At 39.4% G+C, this 18,601-nt stretch overlaps 1 protein-coding gene across 1 annotated transcript in view; it reads left to right on the top strand.

Moving 5' to 3' along the window:
* Positions 1 to 18,601, top strand: part of LOC142085620 (uncharacterized) — a 198,335-nt gene that overhangs the window by 10,451 nt on the left and 169,283 nt on the right. Inside the window, exons 2-4 of the mRNA XM_075157683.1 lie at positions 4,383 to 4,517; positions 5,164 to 5,273; positions 6,732 to 6,836. Coding sequence (XP_075013784.1) covers positions 4,383 to 4,517; positions 5,164 to 5,273; positions 6,732 to 6,836 — 350 coding nt within the window. The remainder of the gene's footprint in view (positions 1 to 4,382; positions 4,518 to 5,163; positions 5,274 to 6,731; positions 6,837 to 18,601) is intronic.

The raw sequence follows: 18,601 nt of genomic DNA, 5'->3' as shown, positions 1-18,601 counted from the left end.
CTTAAGTCTTGAGCTGGAAGTGTGTAGGGTGTCTTTGTTTAAAGGGCAGTCTCCGAATGCAAATATTAAAAGAGCTTTCTGGCTTGCTCGAGTCAGGCTGACAAGCTAATAATAGCCTTCGTGTTAGTCTTGGCTAACAGAGAGCGTCAGTCTAAAAAGGTTTTAAAGGACTGGTCTATCAATCAAATCATAGAAATATAATATACATTTGTGTGTTTTACTTGTTTTAACACTTAAACTCCCATTAAGAAATATTTTCTGAATGCAAAGGGCATGGGAGTAAAAATGGAGCTGCTCTCCTCTAAATATACCATCACATCCACTTCAGGTTTCAGGTTAGTCTTAGATGGTGTCTAGTTAATAGAATGCCATAATACAAAACTGTATTTTCAATAGTTGTAGTCTTGTTCAAGAAACTGTTCTTAAGTTTGTAGGTAACGTATCAAAGAGCAATGAGTCAGTTGGCTTAAAAACTGGTGTGTTGACTATGTGTGTCGGGAATCATGAAGATGGCTAATTGTTGGAGAGGGCATGTTTTATTTCCCAGCTTTGCCAGCGGAAGATTACATGTTATGCAATTGCTGCAATTTAATTATAGTGTAGCAGAGGTTTTGATATCTGCCTTTAAATTATCCCAAGGGCATCTAGGAGGAATGGCTTACTTTGAATAAATCTTAATAAACATATGACTTTATGCTGCTGGCTTGTTTTGTTCTGTGAGCGCCATTTGTTCCTATTAACTATATCATAGAAGTCAATACAGCTATTCCTGGAAACATGGCAATATCACACGAGTAAGAATTTATAGGATGGGCTCGGTATGTCATTACAACAATTGTCAGCTTCTCTCTTTTATTTATGGAAGAGCCATGCATATGAATGTACCTTTATCTGGGAAGTTTTAGGCAATTCTAATAAAAGGAGATATGCATGAATTATCAGTACATGATGTTCTATTCACTGGAGGGAGAGTCATTTTAAAAAGCCTGCTAAGTGAGGCATGGTTGCTAAGTAAGGCGAGGGTTTTATTAGACCAACTGACGTAATGGAAAAAAAGCAGGCAAGATTTTGGGCATACAAAGACCTCCTTTGGATGTGAAACAAACGACAGACTTTGCACTAAGAATGGCTTGGGAACAATTGCTCTGAACTTAAGCTAAATATGTTAAATGGTGAGGTAATTTGAGAGGAAGGGGTAGCTGGGATATGTGGGAAGGATTGCTAAGTAATGGAGATGACATGGGAATGTGGAGGAAGGGTGGTTTCTGGAGGAATTTAAGGCAATCTGAAACTGCGCTGGTACTGTCTCTGTCTTGCTTCATGGTGTTGGCAGCTGCAGCAAGGGCAAACTCAAGCAATGGGAAGTAAGGAGCAATATAGAAAATGGCCTCTGCAGTGGAGGAGGAAGAACAAGTAGCAGTGTGGGAGGGGTGTCCACTGAAAGTATGGTTTAGGATGACGGAGATGAGCAGTTCCTCCAAAGCCTGGGAGAAATAGGCATTCCAGTTCAGGAAACTAATTTCTGTCAAGATAAGGTTTTCAAGAGCAAAGGTACTCTTCTCTTTTTCCATGGTGAGATAAGACAACCAGAGCATACAGTTCTGGACTTTCTTTTCCTAACTTCCTTTACGTAGGCTACCTGGAATTCCTGAGGGAGTGGTTGCTTTGTTTTTAAATCTGATCTGTTTCTCTACTGGAGTGTCCGTTTTGGGCAAAGGTCCTCTTTACTCCGAGGTGGATGTCCCCAGTATTCCCCTCAGCTTGGAGAGCCGCAGTACCTTTGGGAGACCTGGCTGGATTTCCCATTCTGGGTGTGCTTTGCATGACCGCTGGCCTCTGCGGAGTACTGAGAGTCTTCTGCACAGTACTGGGAATATTGTGGAGTGGATTTGATCTAGGCAGGCAGCATTTCTTCCAAATATTTAGTTCAGCAGTAAAAATGATCACACTTATAGTATTTTTCCTGTTCTACACAGGTTTAATTTAATGATGTTTGTAAACTACCTGAAGACCCGCAGATGAAAGATGTACCTTTTTATTAGAAAGGCTACCTTGCGTGGTGTTCAGTCATAACAGGGAGCTGTAAAGTACTTTGGGCCTCTGAGATAAAAAGCACCGTGAATCTTGAATGAGATATTAACAATATCCAGCGTAACTAATGATAACTTTAACTGCCAGGCAGCTGTTGGGCTAGAACAGTTATCTATCTTATTAATGCAAAAAGCCGCCCTGTTTTCCACCACAGGCTCACATTCATACCTCTGTTGATTGACAGAGAAAACGAGTGTGTGAGTAGCCTTCCTCTTTAACTCTCTAGCCTGAACAGGGGTCTCAAACTGAAATTCAGGGAAGGACTTATCTGCTAGCCGGTATGGCACAACTGCTGAATGGTGTTTACCATTTACCAGAGTGGGGATACAAGGTCCCTGTTTCCCCGCTGTGTTTTAGTCATTGAGGCTTAAATTTGAAAAGCCTCACCAGCTAGAGCAGGCTGTCTTGGGGAATTGATGATTTAATTATTATGTTAACAATCAAAATATCACTGAATTAATTTCATTTTTGTTACAGTAGGCTCTACCTTAAAAGGCAACAAACCCCCCTGTGTTCTGTGGCTTTAGTTAGACCTTGCATGTCTTATGCAGTTATTTTCTGGCACGCAGCGTTTCCTAATTTACACCAGGGCAAAGAAATCAGAATAAGGCTGGCAGAATCTCTGCAACACCATCAACATGTAACCTCTTTTTTGACCCTCCATACCTCCTGAAATCCTCCTATTTTTGTAACCGGGGCTAGGTAGCAGGATGGAGATTACGTATCATCCTACAAAGCAACACTTTTATTTTGGTCTTGTTGTTTTAGGAATAATAAGCAGAGAACAGCGATACTTCCGCTTACAAATTTCGTGTGCTTCCCTGAGGGGACTGGTAGCAAAGGGGGGCTCTTACAGAATATACATTTTCCACAGCGATAGTTGAGATAAATCTTATCTACCTTTGAATCCACAATACTGCTTCCATTGACTTGTGTGGAGCCTGAATTTCATTGTATATTTTGTTCGGTTTCCGTACTGTTTTCTAAGGCAGGCGCTGTGTTTTCATTCTGTATGTATAGAGGCTGGCTATTCAGTAGCTTTGAGCTGTGGAGGTCAGTGCCTATAGCTGTCAAGTCTTTGATTCCCACCCTGGCACGTCAGCTGAAATAGGGGCTGTTGCACGTACAAGACCTAGTGGGGGGGCTTCCAGCGGTCTCGGTGTAGGAAGAGCCTCTCAGGCTCCCTCACCTCAGTCATCTGCTGCTCAGCTTGTGAGGTGCCATCCTTTGTCAGGCAGTGCCTAATCTGAAAGGGTGACTGTAGGCCGGTGTTATTGAGAGACAGCAAAGAGCGTCTGCCGCGTCGTCCGTCAAAACCTGCTCCAACACTTCAGCTCTCATTTTCTGGGAACAAAGTACAATTGTGTTTTGCGAGCTGGGCCATTCGTGTAAAAATTGCTAGCAGGAATGTGTTCGTGCTCGTGACTTGTGCAAGCAGTATGTTGTGGTTTAATCCCAGCCAGCAGCTGAGCCCCACCCGGCCGCTCGCCCACTCCCCCCCGGTGGGATGGGGGAGAGAATTGGAAGAGTAAAAGTGAGAGGAAAAAACCAACCTTGTAGGTTGAGATAAGAACAGTTTAATAGTTGAAATGAAATAAAATAAAATAGGAGTAGTAATAATAATAATGATGATGATAAAAGAATATACAAAGCAAGTGATGCACAATGCAATTGCTCACCACCCGCTGACCGATGCCCAGCCAGGCCCTGAGAAGTGGCTCCCCGGCCAGCTTTCCCCTAGTTTATATACTGAGCATGACGTCACATGGTATGGAATATCCCATCGGCCGCTTTGGGTCAGCTGTCCTGGCTGTGCCCCCTCCCAGCTTCTTGTGCATCTCCAGCCTTCTCAGTCAGTAGAGCATGAGAAGCTGAAAAGTCCTTGATTTAGTGTAAGCACTGCTTAGCAACAGCTAAAACATCAGTGTGTTACCGACAGTATTCTCATCCTAAATCCAAACCATAGCACTATACCAGCTACCAGGAAGAAAATGAACTCTATCCCAGATGAAATATGTTAATGAAATCTTGGCTCCAGTAATGTCTGTGGACCATTTGCCATTCTGAGATCATGGGGTCATGATTTGTCAGGTGTTTATGGTTACTGTATTTTTGCAAGAGAGCTGTTGGATCACTTCAAGGTGAAAAAAGTCATAGAAAGACAGTATTTTTAAATGGTAATATAAAATCTGTTTTAAACCGTTATACATAGCATAATTTTATGTATATTTCTCTTGACTTCTAAATTTTGTGCTAGAAATAATAAAGTATATCTTTTTCTTTCCCTCAAGGCCAAATGTCTGTCCAGTGTTTGAGCTGGCGCTGGTAGGACACCAACAGCCATGTGTTCAAGCCTTTAGTCGTATGGTCAAGATGTGGAAACAAGGTTGCACGGGGAGGACGTGGTGTATGGGCTATGAGAGAAGGTAATTTATTATCTATTGTTATAAATGAATTCTGTTACTGAACTTAGTGCAAATTCTTTATAACTTTTTTTTTGAGAGAGAAGTTGTAAACTATTTCATCTGAAATATATGTGAGTTATGGATATATCATGTCCTGCTCAGACTTTAAGTCTGTTATTACTGAGCAGAAAATGTGACTTTTTTTTCTGTGTTTTGGGTATGTCATTAACTTCTTGGCTGGCTTTAGATCACAATTTTATATTATCAGAAAATGCTCCTGTCTTATCCTGTTTCAGGTGAAGTCCAGCTGTCAAGTCATCTGCTTTGAAAAATTGAACTTCTTTCTATTTCTGTCATATGCTTAGAACTGATGGGAGATCTGGCTCCCCCAACAGCTAAAACTAAAATTGATTGCAAAACAAAGTTACTCACCTTTGACTAGCCTGAATACAAATTCATCAGAAAATATGTGGACATAGTATATTAGAGCTATTGGATATTATCAGGATGCATTTTGCTATATTTGCTTCATTTTTAACAAGAACTACTGACAGGGGCTGAAAAAGGTATAGTAAATATGAGATGTGAGTACAGTTTGTTACTGATGAGATGTGAATAAAGTGGAACAGAAGTTGTGATTGTTCTCTTAAACTTACTGTTTTCAAAGGTCTGGGTACTACACAGTTTACAAGCAGGTGTACAGAATGGAGCGTCAGACTGTCTATAAGTGCTGCCCTGGATGGGTCCAACATGACGATGAACCTGGCTGTTTGCACTGTAAGTTGGTGGCAAAACTGTGACAAACCAAGAGAGATGATATCCTTAGGCCTTACTTTCCTACTGATGCTTACTTCTAGAAAGATGGACTTTGTTTCTTGCTATTTATAACTGGGATTTCCAGTTATAAAGAGGTAATCTATTGATGGGGAAAGAAACTTCTTTTAAAAATACAAAAGCAGCTGTCACATGTAAAAGCACCAAGTATCTCTAACTTTAATTTAAACAGTGGAATTTAAGTTTCTGATTATAGTTGTTGCAGCATCTTTGTGCCAGCCTGGCTTTGACAGGCCAACCAAATTTATTGCTGTTACCCGAATTATGCAAAGTAATCTGCTGTGAGGCACTTGTTTTTTGGACATAGTACTCATTGCAGAGTCTGACGGGTTTTGGCTTTTTCGCTGCTGCTGTTGCCATTGAAGTAATTGTGTTTCTACCCTACAGTTCTCCACCTGATGAGAACCTGTTCCTATCAGTAATTTCTAACCATGATTGGATGTTTTCTTAGAAGATGGAATTTAATTTAAATGATAAGGAAGCACTTTAGACACTGTTAACAAGACATGAGTAGAAGATAACAATTTACTCACTGTTTAGTTTTGTTACTGTTTTGTTGTAATTGTATTTTCTGTATGAAAGTTAGCATCTGTTCCTATGTATTTCTTTTAATCTTCATACCAACTTGAGGACTGCATTCAGAGAGCTTGCCTTTATGATTGTCTCTTGTATTTAAAAAACAAAAACAAGCCTGAGGGGTATTCCTGTTTAGTTTCAGTTTGAATCTACATATTTAGTGTGCACCTGTTTTGTTGTAAGTCAAAGATATGTTTACAATCTGTATTTTAATCTCTACTGTAAAGGAATTGAAACGTATTTGAGCACCAGTGGCAACATAAAATTTTCTTCCTGAATGAGCAGTGCAGACTTGCTTTGAATTCTTTAAGGCATGAAAGTGATTGAATTATTCTTTTATATCTGATATTCTTTGCAAGTTTGGCTCAAGTATGTGGAATTTAGCTTATTGTAAATAAATAATGTACTGCATTGGAGGAAGGGAAGTACTGTAATTCCCTTGGACATATATAACATCTTTTAGTACACCAGTGTTTCTTAACCATTGCTGAATTATTCTCTAGCAGTTCATCTCTTCTTTCATTCTGGATTCAGATAGTGCTTTGAGTCCTGAGAAACTGTCTTCTGCCTCTGAAGCATCTTCAGGTTAAACTGCATTATAATAGTCTTATTTTTATTCAAGTTACATTTCTTTGTATCAGCATGGTAGTTATACTCATGATAACAAGTTCTACTGCAGTCTACCTTTCCACTTAAATAAAAAGCTGGATTTCTTATTTGGAAGTTGCTGTTACAGCAGGACTATGACAGGAAGAGGCAATTCTGGCAGATCATTAGCACAAAACCAACAAACCCCCCCTGTTTCATTCTGTTTGTGTGTACTAGTGCTGTGCACTGTTGGCACTTGCTTCAATGGAGGGAAATGTTCGGAAGCAGGATCCCAGATGTGCCAGTGTCCTGCAGGATTTCAGGGTCCTCGCTGCCAGTATGGTGAGTCAAATGTAAATTGTCTCAAATGCATCTGGTATTTTGGTAAAACAATATTTGGTTTAACAATATTTGTTAAAACATGAATATTTTATTAACGTTGACTTAAAATTGAAGTTGCCTCTACTGCACTCCAGCTGATTACTTGGTCATTCTCTTATTTTCCAGAATTTGCCTTTTTTGGTGTTGAATTTTAACAAAGCAAGGTGAAAAATTAATTTGGTTGATATCAATGAGTTTATGTAATGGATAATACCATTGAATATCAGCAGTGGTGTGCAGAGGAATATTTTTCTATTGCTTCTGAACTTGCACGTTCTTGTGGCGCTTCTGCTAAATTTCTCAGCATTGCTTTTACTCTCGTGAAAGTAAATTCTGAGTCAAAACAGGTTGGGCAGTAGGCACAGAATGTAGCAAATGAACCAAATGTATTTATTCATGGGATTTCTTTTGGTGCATCTGAAAGTAAGAAGGCTGGTTTTACAGCCACCAAATATTTCGTAGTTTACAGCTACCAAATATTTCTTAGTATTTTTGAAATAATTTATGCACCAGTCTTTCATTTCAGTAACTGTGTTCTAGCATATTATAGATTAAATTCTATGCGACTTAGACTGTCACCCACTCTCAATGGGAATCTTTTTCTCTCATACGCTGGTTCACAATCTGATAAACCTACAATGGGTTGTCTTGTAATTTATGTGAAGTAGGACCATCACATACTGTGTAAAGCTCTCCAGAATTACAGAACTGCTTCCATTTGGCTTCTTAAGGAGGGGGAAAAAGTCATTCCTTCAGAGTAGGCTGTGATTGGGAAAAAGGATTTCTTTTGTATTAGACAAATGATAATTTCCTTTTCAACTGAAGCACATTGTGTCTTGTTCAAAGAAAGGCAGATTTTTGAATATTTAGGTTTTTCGCATTTAAATTCTAACACGTTCACATCCTCACCTGGCTTGTCTATCATGAAGTATAAGTGAGAAGGAACGTAACTGTAAACAGTTTACAACCATCCCTTCAAGAGCTGAAAAGCTAAGCTCTGTACTTGATACACGGCTTGTATCATGCTTGTTTCATAACCTCTGTCATATTCTGACCCCTGGGCTCCACCAAGGCTTATGTGATGGACTGGGTCTTGTGTGGGCTGGCTGCACCAAAGTGACTGTGTCTGTACGGGTAGCAGCCTCCCTCAGCGAAGGTAATAAAGCAGCTGGAGTTGCAGCAGGCATGGTAAGTGGGAAATGCACAAAGTCACAAACGTTGCGACAGGGTTGTTTTCATTGAAGCCTGGTCATAGATAACGTTTTTCATTTATAAGCAAGCATTTAAATAAAATGCAGAGCTCTTTATGATGAAACTTCTGCTGACATCAGACCACAGTGTGCCAACATCTGCCTTCAGACAACGTTAGTTCAGTTAAGCAGACTCAAGGGTGATGCTGTAATTGTGTATTTCTTTACTGCCCATAGAAACAACAAGTTTATATATGTAACTTGGTATGAACCAGAGTGACACCAGTGCAGGTTGCTTTGTTATTGACTTACCTTGAAGCAGCAGCTCTATTGTAAGTAGGATCAGGATCTCTAAGGAGCCCGTATAATAAGCTTTTACCAAATGCAATGTAAGTCTCAGCAAATTCTGAACTGTCTTCGCTAGTCTTTTGAGTCTCCTTCTGTTGCCTGGAAATACGTACGGCACCAAGGCATTTCCAACAGGCAGATACGTGGGTGCAGCACGTGGATAGCACAGGTCAGATTTTCAAACTGAAATGAGATTGTGCAGTCTCTATTTCACAGGTTGGTGACTGCAGACATTGTAAAAACAATGTGAGGTATCCTGCAGTTCTTGCTCTTTGCAGTTGGGTGGAACTTTATCTTGGTGGTTTGTCTGCTTTCTATTGATTCCTAAGGTTTGAATGGAAATTCAGTAGTCATCATTTTCAGGTTTATACAGTAGCTGCTATCGCAGCCTGCCAGGAGTGAGCTTATAAATTAAATTCTGAAGGGAAAAACCTCCTTTCAGAAAGAATGTTATGGACAATTCACCTGCCTAACAAAAGCAAGGTAATTTAGAGCGTGAGGCCTCTTAACCATTGCAGGTGTCTCCAGTCAGATGCTTGCGAATTCTGTATCATATTTGTTGCAAGCAAAACTGTGGAACTAGCAGCTGTAGCCTCTGTTTTTCTGGCTGATGTTGGAATATTGCTCTTTTAAAATAGCTTGAATTTAATGTGACTGCATTACTTAATGGTAATATATTGTGGTTTTAAATTGTCATTAAGTCCAGTCTGTCCCCTCCTCCCTACTTGCCTGTGCAACCTCACTGTAAAATAAACTCTTTTCCTCCCAACGCTTAACCCAAAGGAAAAGGAATCTCTCCTACCAGCTTCTTTTGCCTTGAGGATTTGGTGGAACGGATGAGTGCCAGGAAAACCATGGTTTATGTTTTTTGGAACGTGCTATAAAACGTTTGTGGAAAAGATTATACTATGACATGTGAAGCTGTCCAAGGGGACTGTCTTTGGTACAGACTGCATCCCTCAGTCGTCTCTTTGGCAGGGGTGTTCAGGTGGCCCTCAGGGGCTTTACAGGGGAAGGGAGGCTCTAACTGGATACGAGACCACAAACTACTGGCAGAAAGCTGCCTGTTGGGCATCCTTGGTTGTAATCTTGGTTTCTGTCACTTTGGGTGTTGTGACCTCCTGTCAATCTCTAGACAGAGGAGGAACCATGTGCATTTCATAACTGTACTTGCACTCATTTGAGCAAAATAGTTGCCCATTTTATATCCTCCCCTCTGCGACCTCTTTGCTTATCTTCTTTCTGTTTCTGTCATTCAGTGTTGACAGCTAATTCTAAGGTTTCACTTGTGCAGTGGCTCTCATGATCTCCGTGCTGGGCACGACGATCCACAGACAATAGAGAAGAAATTATTATAAAAATATTGTTAAAATCAGTTACTCTAAAAAATAAATGGGAACATGTATCTCGAATCTTCTAATCTGGCTTTTCCTGTTCGTTGCATTTATATTTGCCATTAAGGTAGTAAGTAGGTCAGCCTCCTGGCAATCAAGTTGCTTCATGCTTTGCGCTGGTCTGTCCTGCAGAAAGTTTGTGATAGATAGTCGAGAATGACTTATGAGAGCCCAGTACATCATAGTGATCTGTAGCAGAGATGATTATTCACAATTGGCATGATCGCATCTAATGACTTTTTAAAGATATCATGTGGTGTTTTAGCAGCCTGTAACATGACGTTATTTCTGATTAGATGCTGAAAGGGTTATGATTCCTGTAACAAACTTTATGTAATTGTGACTACTGCATCTCTTGTGTACTTCACTCCATATTTTTATTATTTTACACACACAAACAGCAATACCAACTTAGAAGAAAGATTTATGAGTGAAATGGTCGAGCTCTTCATATAGCCATTACAAGGATTCAGTAACAGATTGAGCTGTCTGTTTCATTGTCTGCTGCAATTTGTCTTGTAATAATAGACTTATATCAATTACAATGTAAACTTGCAGCTGTATTTCTTTCTATTTTTTTAACTTGTTTGGAAGTTGAGATTCCCATTTCTCTTGAGCCCAGTGAAAGGGAGGGAAGACTTCTAACAAAAAAGAGAAACGGTAATACCCAGCGCCAAGAATAAAATCTGCTGCAGTGCTGGTTTCATTGTTATTCACTAGTTGTCCTGGTAATCTTGTTCAAGGCCTGCTAGCCACCTGAGCTGGACATGGAAGTAAATGAATTTCATTTAGCTTGTTTAATTCAGCCCTGGGACTTGTACTTGGAAATGCAGCTAGTGAAAGCATTCCAAATTCTACAGACAAGGATAACTTTATTTACTCCTCGTGTACATAAAATTGCTCAATGCAAAATGAGGGGTTAGTTTTGACTCTTAAACATTTTGTCATCAAACATCAAGTTATTGCTGGTTTTACCAAGTGCCTCCAGCTGTTTTTAATACTTAAAGTAAAAGCAAGAGTAAGACCTGAACAGGCTTTATAATTTCATGACTGAAACAAAATCCCAGCATTACAAAGGTCTTGTAAGAGGCTACCATAATTAGAAAAGAGTAACTACAATTGAGCATCTCTGAGAAGATGAGTGTTCTCGGAAGATGTTTGAAAGTGGATGAGGAATGACGAGGGCAGATTTGTCAGGAAAGTCATCTTATGATGACATGATGTTTGTTGTCGTAGCTTAATCAATCATTTGAAGAAAGCTGAACACAATATTCCAGTGTTCAACAGATTAAATGTCAATACATTTAAATTTTACACTGTAATGCTTGCTGTAATGCAGGTGGAATTTTAAACTCTTTTACATGGGCTGATGTAGATTACTAAAGATTGTGTGCTTCGGAAGCATTTACCACATCTTGAGAGGCAGTGTGGTCTGCTGAATATAGTACTTGCCTGATACTTGAGATAAGAGCTTTGTTTTTCACCTGCCACTGACCTTGGATATGAGTTCAATAACTTCTAGCAAATTACACCACTGTGCCTCAATTTCTTTGTATATGAAATGTTGATAATGATAGCTCATTCCTTTGTAAAGTGCTTTGAGACCTAAGTAATTAAGCGTAAGATAATAGCATTGGAATGTGTGTGTATAAAGGCAAAATGCACGCTACATGGGTAGCTAAAATGAAATGCTTATGAGATAGATATTCATCAGTTCATTGACTAGCTGTCAATCTCTTCCTTAACTCTGGTCACACACTATTAAAATATTGAACTAGATAAAGATTCTAGTAAATGAAAATGTCAGCACCTCCTAGTCCAGGCAGATCAGAATTTATACTACAGAACTACTTAAAACAAAGGTGGTGGTGTTTTGGTGTTGGTTTGGGTTTTTTGTTTTGTTTTGTTGTGGGTGTTGGTTTTTTTTTTCTTTTTAAACCATTGATTAAAATGGCATGAAGTCTGATGGATCTTCTTGCAACCAAAAATACTCTCTCATTCACTGTGAAAAAGAATTTCCTTCCATTTTCCTCTAGGAGATAGTTCTTCCTCCAAAGACTTATTTGATAAAACTTCTGATTAATGTCCAGTCTGCCATTCTGGTCTCTTGGAGAGATGCATATTTCTTTGAGACTGAAGACCTGGACAAGCCTTACAGGGCAGTATATATCTATGAAGTGGTGCTACAAATTTTCATTCTTTGTAGGTCCCTTAAAAAAGCAAATGGCAAGCTTAAAACTCCTGTGGATCTGTTACTCATAGAGATGTCTTTAGTTTTCATGGATCTTGTTTTCTAGTGGAACTAGGTAATGTTTGAGTATTTGTGAGGGTAGATTAATTCTTAACGTGCTTACACAGTGCTGCTGATAGCAAGGCCCTCACTGTTGTCAGGGGTTCTGGTATTTTGTTTTCATATTTTGGCTATGAGTCCCTCCCATGCAGTTTTACCAAAGACAAAATTTTTAACATGAAAATGTGTAAACTAGAAGAAAATACATGATAATTCTGCATTAGCACATAGGGAGAGTGGAAGAAGATGGCACAAAGCTGGTTTATGTTCAGATTGCTCTAGTTTAGTGCACATAATCTCTTTAAGATTATCAGTGTTTTTCTGTCCTAGCACAGTCTCTCTCCTGCTGCAGATGACTCTGTCTCACTAGTGAGGTGCTAGTGAGCCAGTCGTGGCAAGGGAAGCAGAGGTGGCAGATTAGGCTGCTCAGGATAGAAAGGTACCTGTCCTCTGGCAGAAGGAAACCTTGTGATCATCCTCTACTCCTAGTGGGACCTGGTCTCCTGTCTTCCTCTGCTCCTTTTCAACTCCCAGGAAAAATGATCCATCAGTCCTATACGCTTTTCTTTGGCTACCATATTCTTCTGTTCTTGTGATTAAGAAGCGCTGGCTGACAGCAAATATGAAGGTGTAGATGCTTTTGGTCCTTTATATGGCAGTAAAGGAGCATCGGTGTCGTGTGAGCACTTGACAGCTTGAGAGCACCCTGTAGGCTTGGTATGTGCTGAAGCACTTCAAAGTTGTGCAACCGCTTGTGCCTGCGTTAGGGGCTGTGGTAATGAGCGTCACTTTTAGCACTTGTCAAAGTAATAACAGTGCCGTTGTACTAGAGCATTCGAAACTTTTCCAAGTAGTGCCATTTGAAAATGCGAGCGTGGTTTAAACAACAGCTAACAAGGTGTGTCGACATGTTTCATCTCATCAGAAGTTAAGAGTAGACTGTGGCACTTCCTTTCTATTTGTCATGTGTGAACCACACAGGAGAGATGAGCAGCATGAGGTAGTTTCATGTGATGGTGCTTTACTGTCTTTACTTCTTATATGGCAGGTTGTTTGTGGCCAGCGACTAATGCTTGATGTTGTGTTAAGGAAATAGCCACTGCTGACATCTCAGCCAGTTCTAAAGCAAATTGGTTTAATTCAATGAAATAGCAGGCAGTCTAGGTATTAAACAACCTTAATGTAAATTGATCGTATAACAGATGCAGAAGCCCTTGATTTAGATGAAGTGATCCGAGAATCCAGTAAGTATTTCTCTCTTTGTTGTAATTCTTTCCAACATTGAAGATTTCAAAGTTGCTTTAAAACTGTTTCAAAGGCTGTTTCAGGTGATTTTTATTCAGTGTTAAGTGTTCTACTACCCAACATGCATTTGAAAAATCCCTTTATTTAACTTATTTTAGATGGTTTTGGATTTAAAGTCCTATTTCAGTTGGCTGGACAACTCTGCCCTTGCTAAAAGTGCTAGGTGCATCCCTGTAGAGCATAGCAAGCTGTATGCTTAACTCATGTAGATTCGTCCTGTAGGCAAGAAAGCCAACCCAAAAGGAGATTTAGAAATCTGCTCGGTCTAAAACAAAGATGACCTTTTCAAATTTCCCCTCTCATTAGCTGAAAATCAGTATTTTATTTCATATGAAGATACTGCTGTTATTACTGTGTTAGTCCTGTTAGTCTGCATCTCTTCACCTTCCTTGATACTGTCTGTAGCACACTGGCATCAGGTGAGTTCGTACCAAATGCAGCCTTTATTTCTCAGTGTAATCCTCAGTGTATCATCAGCCTCTGTCAGCTTGGAGTTGTCAGGGCTAAATTGGTGTCCTGCTGTCACCGCTGCGTTCATTCTGATGCTTCTTGTGCAATCTGCTTGGTGACCTTGGAAGCTGCTGTCACGGCACTGCCTGTTTCTGCCTCGGGTGGGGGCTGTGAAGCCTCACAAGATCTACAAATCCAGTTTTTGCCCTTCCTGAAGCAATATAAAAGCTTGACAGCACTTAAAGCTTCCTTGGTGGCGTGGAAGTCCAGAGTATAAGCACAGAGGCAACTAACATAATGCTGTGCTGGTCAAAAAAGAGAGGAAGGTATGAATGATGAAATGCTGTCCTTGCGCTTCAAAAACCATCTCAGATCTCGTATCCATTCAAAAACATGGCTTGTGTAATTCTTCAAAAGACAGACAATACTTGCATGGTTTGGAAGAATATTAGGGCAGGAATCAACTGAAATAGTGGGATGTGGATATTCAGCTCTGTCAAAGTAGCTTGAGAGTTCACAGGAACAATAGAGAAGTATAGGCACAAAGCCAGCTCTTCCCTTGGACTGTCATAAGGGCTTGACACTTAACTTGGTAATTTTTAGTAGCGGGGAAGACTAGATGTGTACAATTTATTTAAGCAAGTACTTTAGTATGCTTTCCTGTTTCTTGTGCTTGGAAATGGTGGATGATTTTTGTTTGGCTTTTTTTACTGCACAATTTTAATTCATGCTTTGTCAGGAGCAAATTTGGATAAAAATTGAGTTTATAAAGGGTTTTATATAAACCAAATGCTTTAGGCAACTTTATGTGGTTAATCAAAAGTATTTGCAAGAGAAAAAATGCCAATAGACCTTTGGTGTTTAACATTAGTATATTAATCAGAGTAGTTATTTATAGTTAGTGAACTGAATTGATTGGTTTTTTTCTGTTATGTCCTACACTACTTAGAACCAATCGATCTCATCCTGTCTTACTTGTAGGAAAAAGGGGAAAACACTGGTGTCTTGCTCTTTCAGTCCATAATTAGTTTATCAGCTTTAATGAAATTTTAGCCATGGTAAAGTCTGATGTAACCTTTTAGCAGATTCCGCTCTCACTGGATAGTTGGAGACCTTCAGCACTTCAGTGATCTAATTGCCTTGAAAATCTGAGAAACAAATATGCGCTGGTTGGTTCTCTTTTTTTTTTTTTCTTTTTTCCCTAAGCCTTAATGTAGCATATAAATTTCACATTAGATTTTTAAATGTTTTAAAAGGAAAAAAAAACCTATAAAACACTGTTTTAAGTATTTTTTAAAAAATCTGTTTCTAATGTACAATGTCAACCCCTACGTCTAGGTCTATCAAAAAAGTCATCTGCTGTCATTGAATACTGCCTTCTGGGTTTGGTCTTATGGTAATACACCTTTCTCTAATCTGGCTCCTGTATTCTGCACTTTAACAGCTACTAGTAGGTATCCTGGCACTTAAAACAGATTGTGGTTTGAATAATAAATTACAGACTTATATAGTCACAAATTAATACAGATGTAACATTGGACCTAAATATGTCACAGAGCTGGAGCTGATTAGAAACCCATGAAAAAGATGAGTGGAATGTTCTTCTGTGCAGAGACTTGCAAAAAACAAACGTAGTGCACAGAACGCTGCAGAAGGTCTAAGCTATCTATAACCTCTCAAGAAAGGTTACGGTTAAGATGAAACTACATTATCTGTTCTAATGATGGATAACAGTTGATTTGGAGATTAATTCCAGTTGCAAGCAAGATCCTGTGAAAGATTCAAAAAACCCAAAAACCCAATGGCTTCCTCCAACCTTTCCATTCTTTCTTCTTTGCTCTTCCCCCTGCATTTGCTTCTCTCTTCACACACACCTAGTCTTTGCCAGTCTATAGGAGCACTTTTCAGCCTCGGTAAGATATGAACCTTTACAGATAAAAAGCCCTTTAAAGTAGCCACTGAAAAGCTAGGAGGAATAAAAACTGTGTCATTTTAAAATGGGAATGGTGAAACACTGATTGAAAAATCATGACTGGCTCTCACCCAGATATGACAGGATATAATAATCAGCCCATCTTGCTGAAATGCTCCTGAGTGCCTGGGTTTCACAGCCATTAGTACGAAGCGACAGGTAGACAGACGGCAGTAGTGAAACGGCAAACAAATATGTCAAAAGTAAATGAACCTAAGAATAACCACTTGAGAGCAAATTCACCCTTATTGTCTTTGGTACAAAAGGCTGTTTACTTTGTACTTGCTGCAAAAAGTAAAAAATAATGGAAGAAAACTTGCTTTCTAGCTGCTAGCATTTATTTGATGTTGGTTCAGGAAATGTGGTAGCAACTCATAGCAAAGATGAATGTTGTGCAGAGATGCTTGCAGGTACAGAGGTATCTGAGCTAATCACAACCAGTTAGGTCAGGTAATACAGGTGAGTTTAAGTAGCCCATAGTGCTATGGCTAGACCTTTGCCAACACCCAGTTTGTGCAGTTTTTCTGTAGCCCTATTTGCAACCCCTATATTAAAAAAGCATCTAGATAACCTAGGGTTTTAACTGCGATTTGGCAGAATATCCAGCAGAGTTTTTTTAATTGTACTTTGTTGTACTTTGGGAGGTTTGCAGAGTGAATTTTGAGATGGTTGCTATGCAGCTCCTTCTCTCAACAGATAGCTCTCCCCTTTTTTTAACCTTCTTGTGCTTGGAGTCAGAGGTCAGGCACTTCCCCATCTTCAGAAGTGATTGGACTGTCGCGTGTTTCTAAAGAGGTACAAATAATAAGAGAACTCTTCCTGAACAAAGCTCAGTTGACTGTTGCTTTCTACTTCAGTGGCATTAGTCTAGCACGCCGTTGCTGATTGCTTTTACTCCCATGAAATGTTTTTGAGGCATTGTCATTGCAATGTTTCTTATAAAAGTGAGGAAATGAAGCCTTCTTGAGCGGCACTTCGAGGATTATGACTGAGAAAGTAAAATTTAGGTAGCTAATTATTTTTGCTGACCTAAACACTTCGTTGACACACGGATATGAACAGTTTCTGACTGTAAAAGGAAAAAGTATACCTCCAGAAGTGTGCTATTCAGTCAGGACTGTATCTCTAAGTCTGATTTAAGACATGGACAATGGCCTTTAAGACATGATCTTAGCATCCAAGGAAGGCATATGGTTCCTTTCCTGGTTCCTTTCCAGTCCTTGCCTGCAATTCTCTCAAGCTGGATCTTGATATTTACTTTATTCTAGAGGCTGTGTTTTAAGGCTTAAGAGTAAATCTGTTAATGTGTATCCTGTCATACCTCCTTTCTACAGGAAATTCCTTCCATCCTGTGCCTTGTCTCCTTGGGTGTCCTCTCAGTGCTTTTAGGGAAACAGCTATTTGTTGTTAGCCATCATCCATCTAGAAATTTGTTTTCTCAGGTGTAATGACTGCAATAGAATTCTTCTATATAAATACTATTTTACAGTCATTTAACAGCATTCTTCAATGCTGATGTTTATTTCATCTAAAAGGGGCAAAAGAGTTAATTACATTGTCTAGAAATGGAGACAGAATCTTGCCAGCAACCACGAGGCATTACTGCTCACTTTGATATAACTGAACTCACAGTAGTGGCAGCTGGATTTAATTATAAGTTTGCAACCCTGTGGTTTCAGCAGCAGCTGCTGAAGAATGGATAATGCAAGTAGCCTTCAAAGCCATTCACATTAGAGATAAAACCTTGTCATTCACGGAGACAGCTGACTGAACAAGTATTAAAATGAACAAAGATTTCCCTAGGGAGGTTGCAGTATGAGGTATGTTTTTTGTCTATCTGACTCTTGCTCAGATATGTCAGACATGCAGCATTTTATTCTGTGTTTCCACCCAAAATATGAGACTATTCACAAATAAAAGTCCTAGAGTATTTAATCGCGGAACATATTGAAGAGCAACGTGTGTGCATGTGTGTTTTGTATTATGAGTGACTTCTGTAATGCTGAGCAGTCTACGCTAAGCTTTGGTTGTGTGATTGGCATGTGGCTAAATAAGTTAGAAAGGAAATAATACTTTTGGGGGTTTTGTTGTATTTCTGTAGCAGTCTTATGAAGTAAGCACTATCCCTGCCTGAAACATGAGGAGGGAGAGGGACAGGGACAGGAGAAGGCTAAACATTTGCTAAAGGCACCTTGAAGTTTCACTTTTTTTTTATTTGATATGTCAGTAATAGACTACCATAGCTGACATGCTGTGGAATAATATGTGGCTGTTGAAACGATATTTTCATTTTTTGGTTGATATTTTTCAGTTTTTATAGAATGGACAATTTCAAATTCTAAAGTGAATTTAAGTCATGAAAAACTAAAACTAGAAGCTACAGCCTCCACAGGGAATTTCAAATACTTTGGAAGTATTGGAACGATTGGAACGAGAAGTAGGTCTAAATGATGTGGAAATCCTAAGTTTGATACAGATTATATGCCTAGCTTCAAACTTGGCTGTATTGGTACTATTCGGACATTAGGAGAAATTTCTTTACTGAAAGAGTGGTCAGGCCTTGGAACAGGCTGCCCAGGGAAGTGGCAGAGTCACCATCCCTGGAAGTATTTAAAAGACGTGTAGATGAGGCGCTTAGGGACATGGTGTAGTGGGCATGGTGTGTTGGGTTGACGGTTGGACTCGACGATCTTGGAGGTCTTTTCCAACCTTAATGATTCTATGATTCTATTCTATGATTCTGTGATTCTATTCAGTATGACACACCTTTTACATCT

Source organism: Calonectris borealis, chromosome 9 (genome assembly GCF_964195595.1).
Source record: "Calonectris borealis chromosome 9, bCalBor7.hap1.2, whole genome shotgun sequence".
NCBI classification, from domain to species: domain Eukaryota; kingdom Metazoa; phylum Chordata; class Aves; order Procellariiformes; family Procellariidae; genus Calonectris; species Calonectris borealis.
This window is presented reverse-complemented; position numbering and strand designations above follow the sequence as displayed.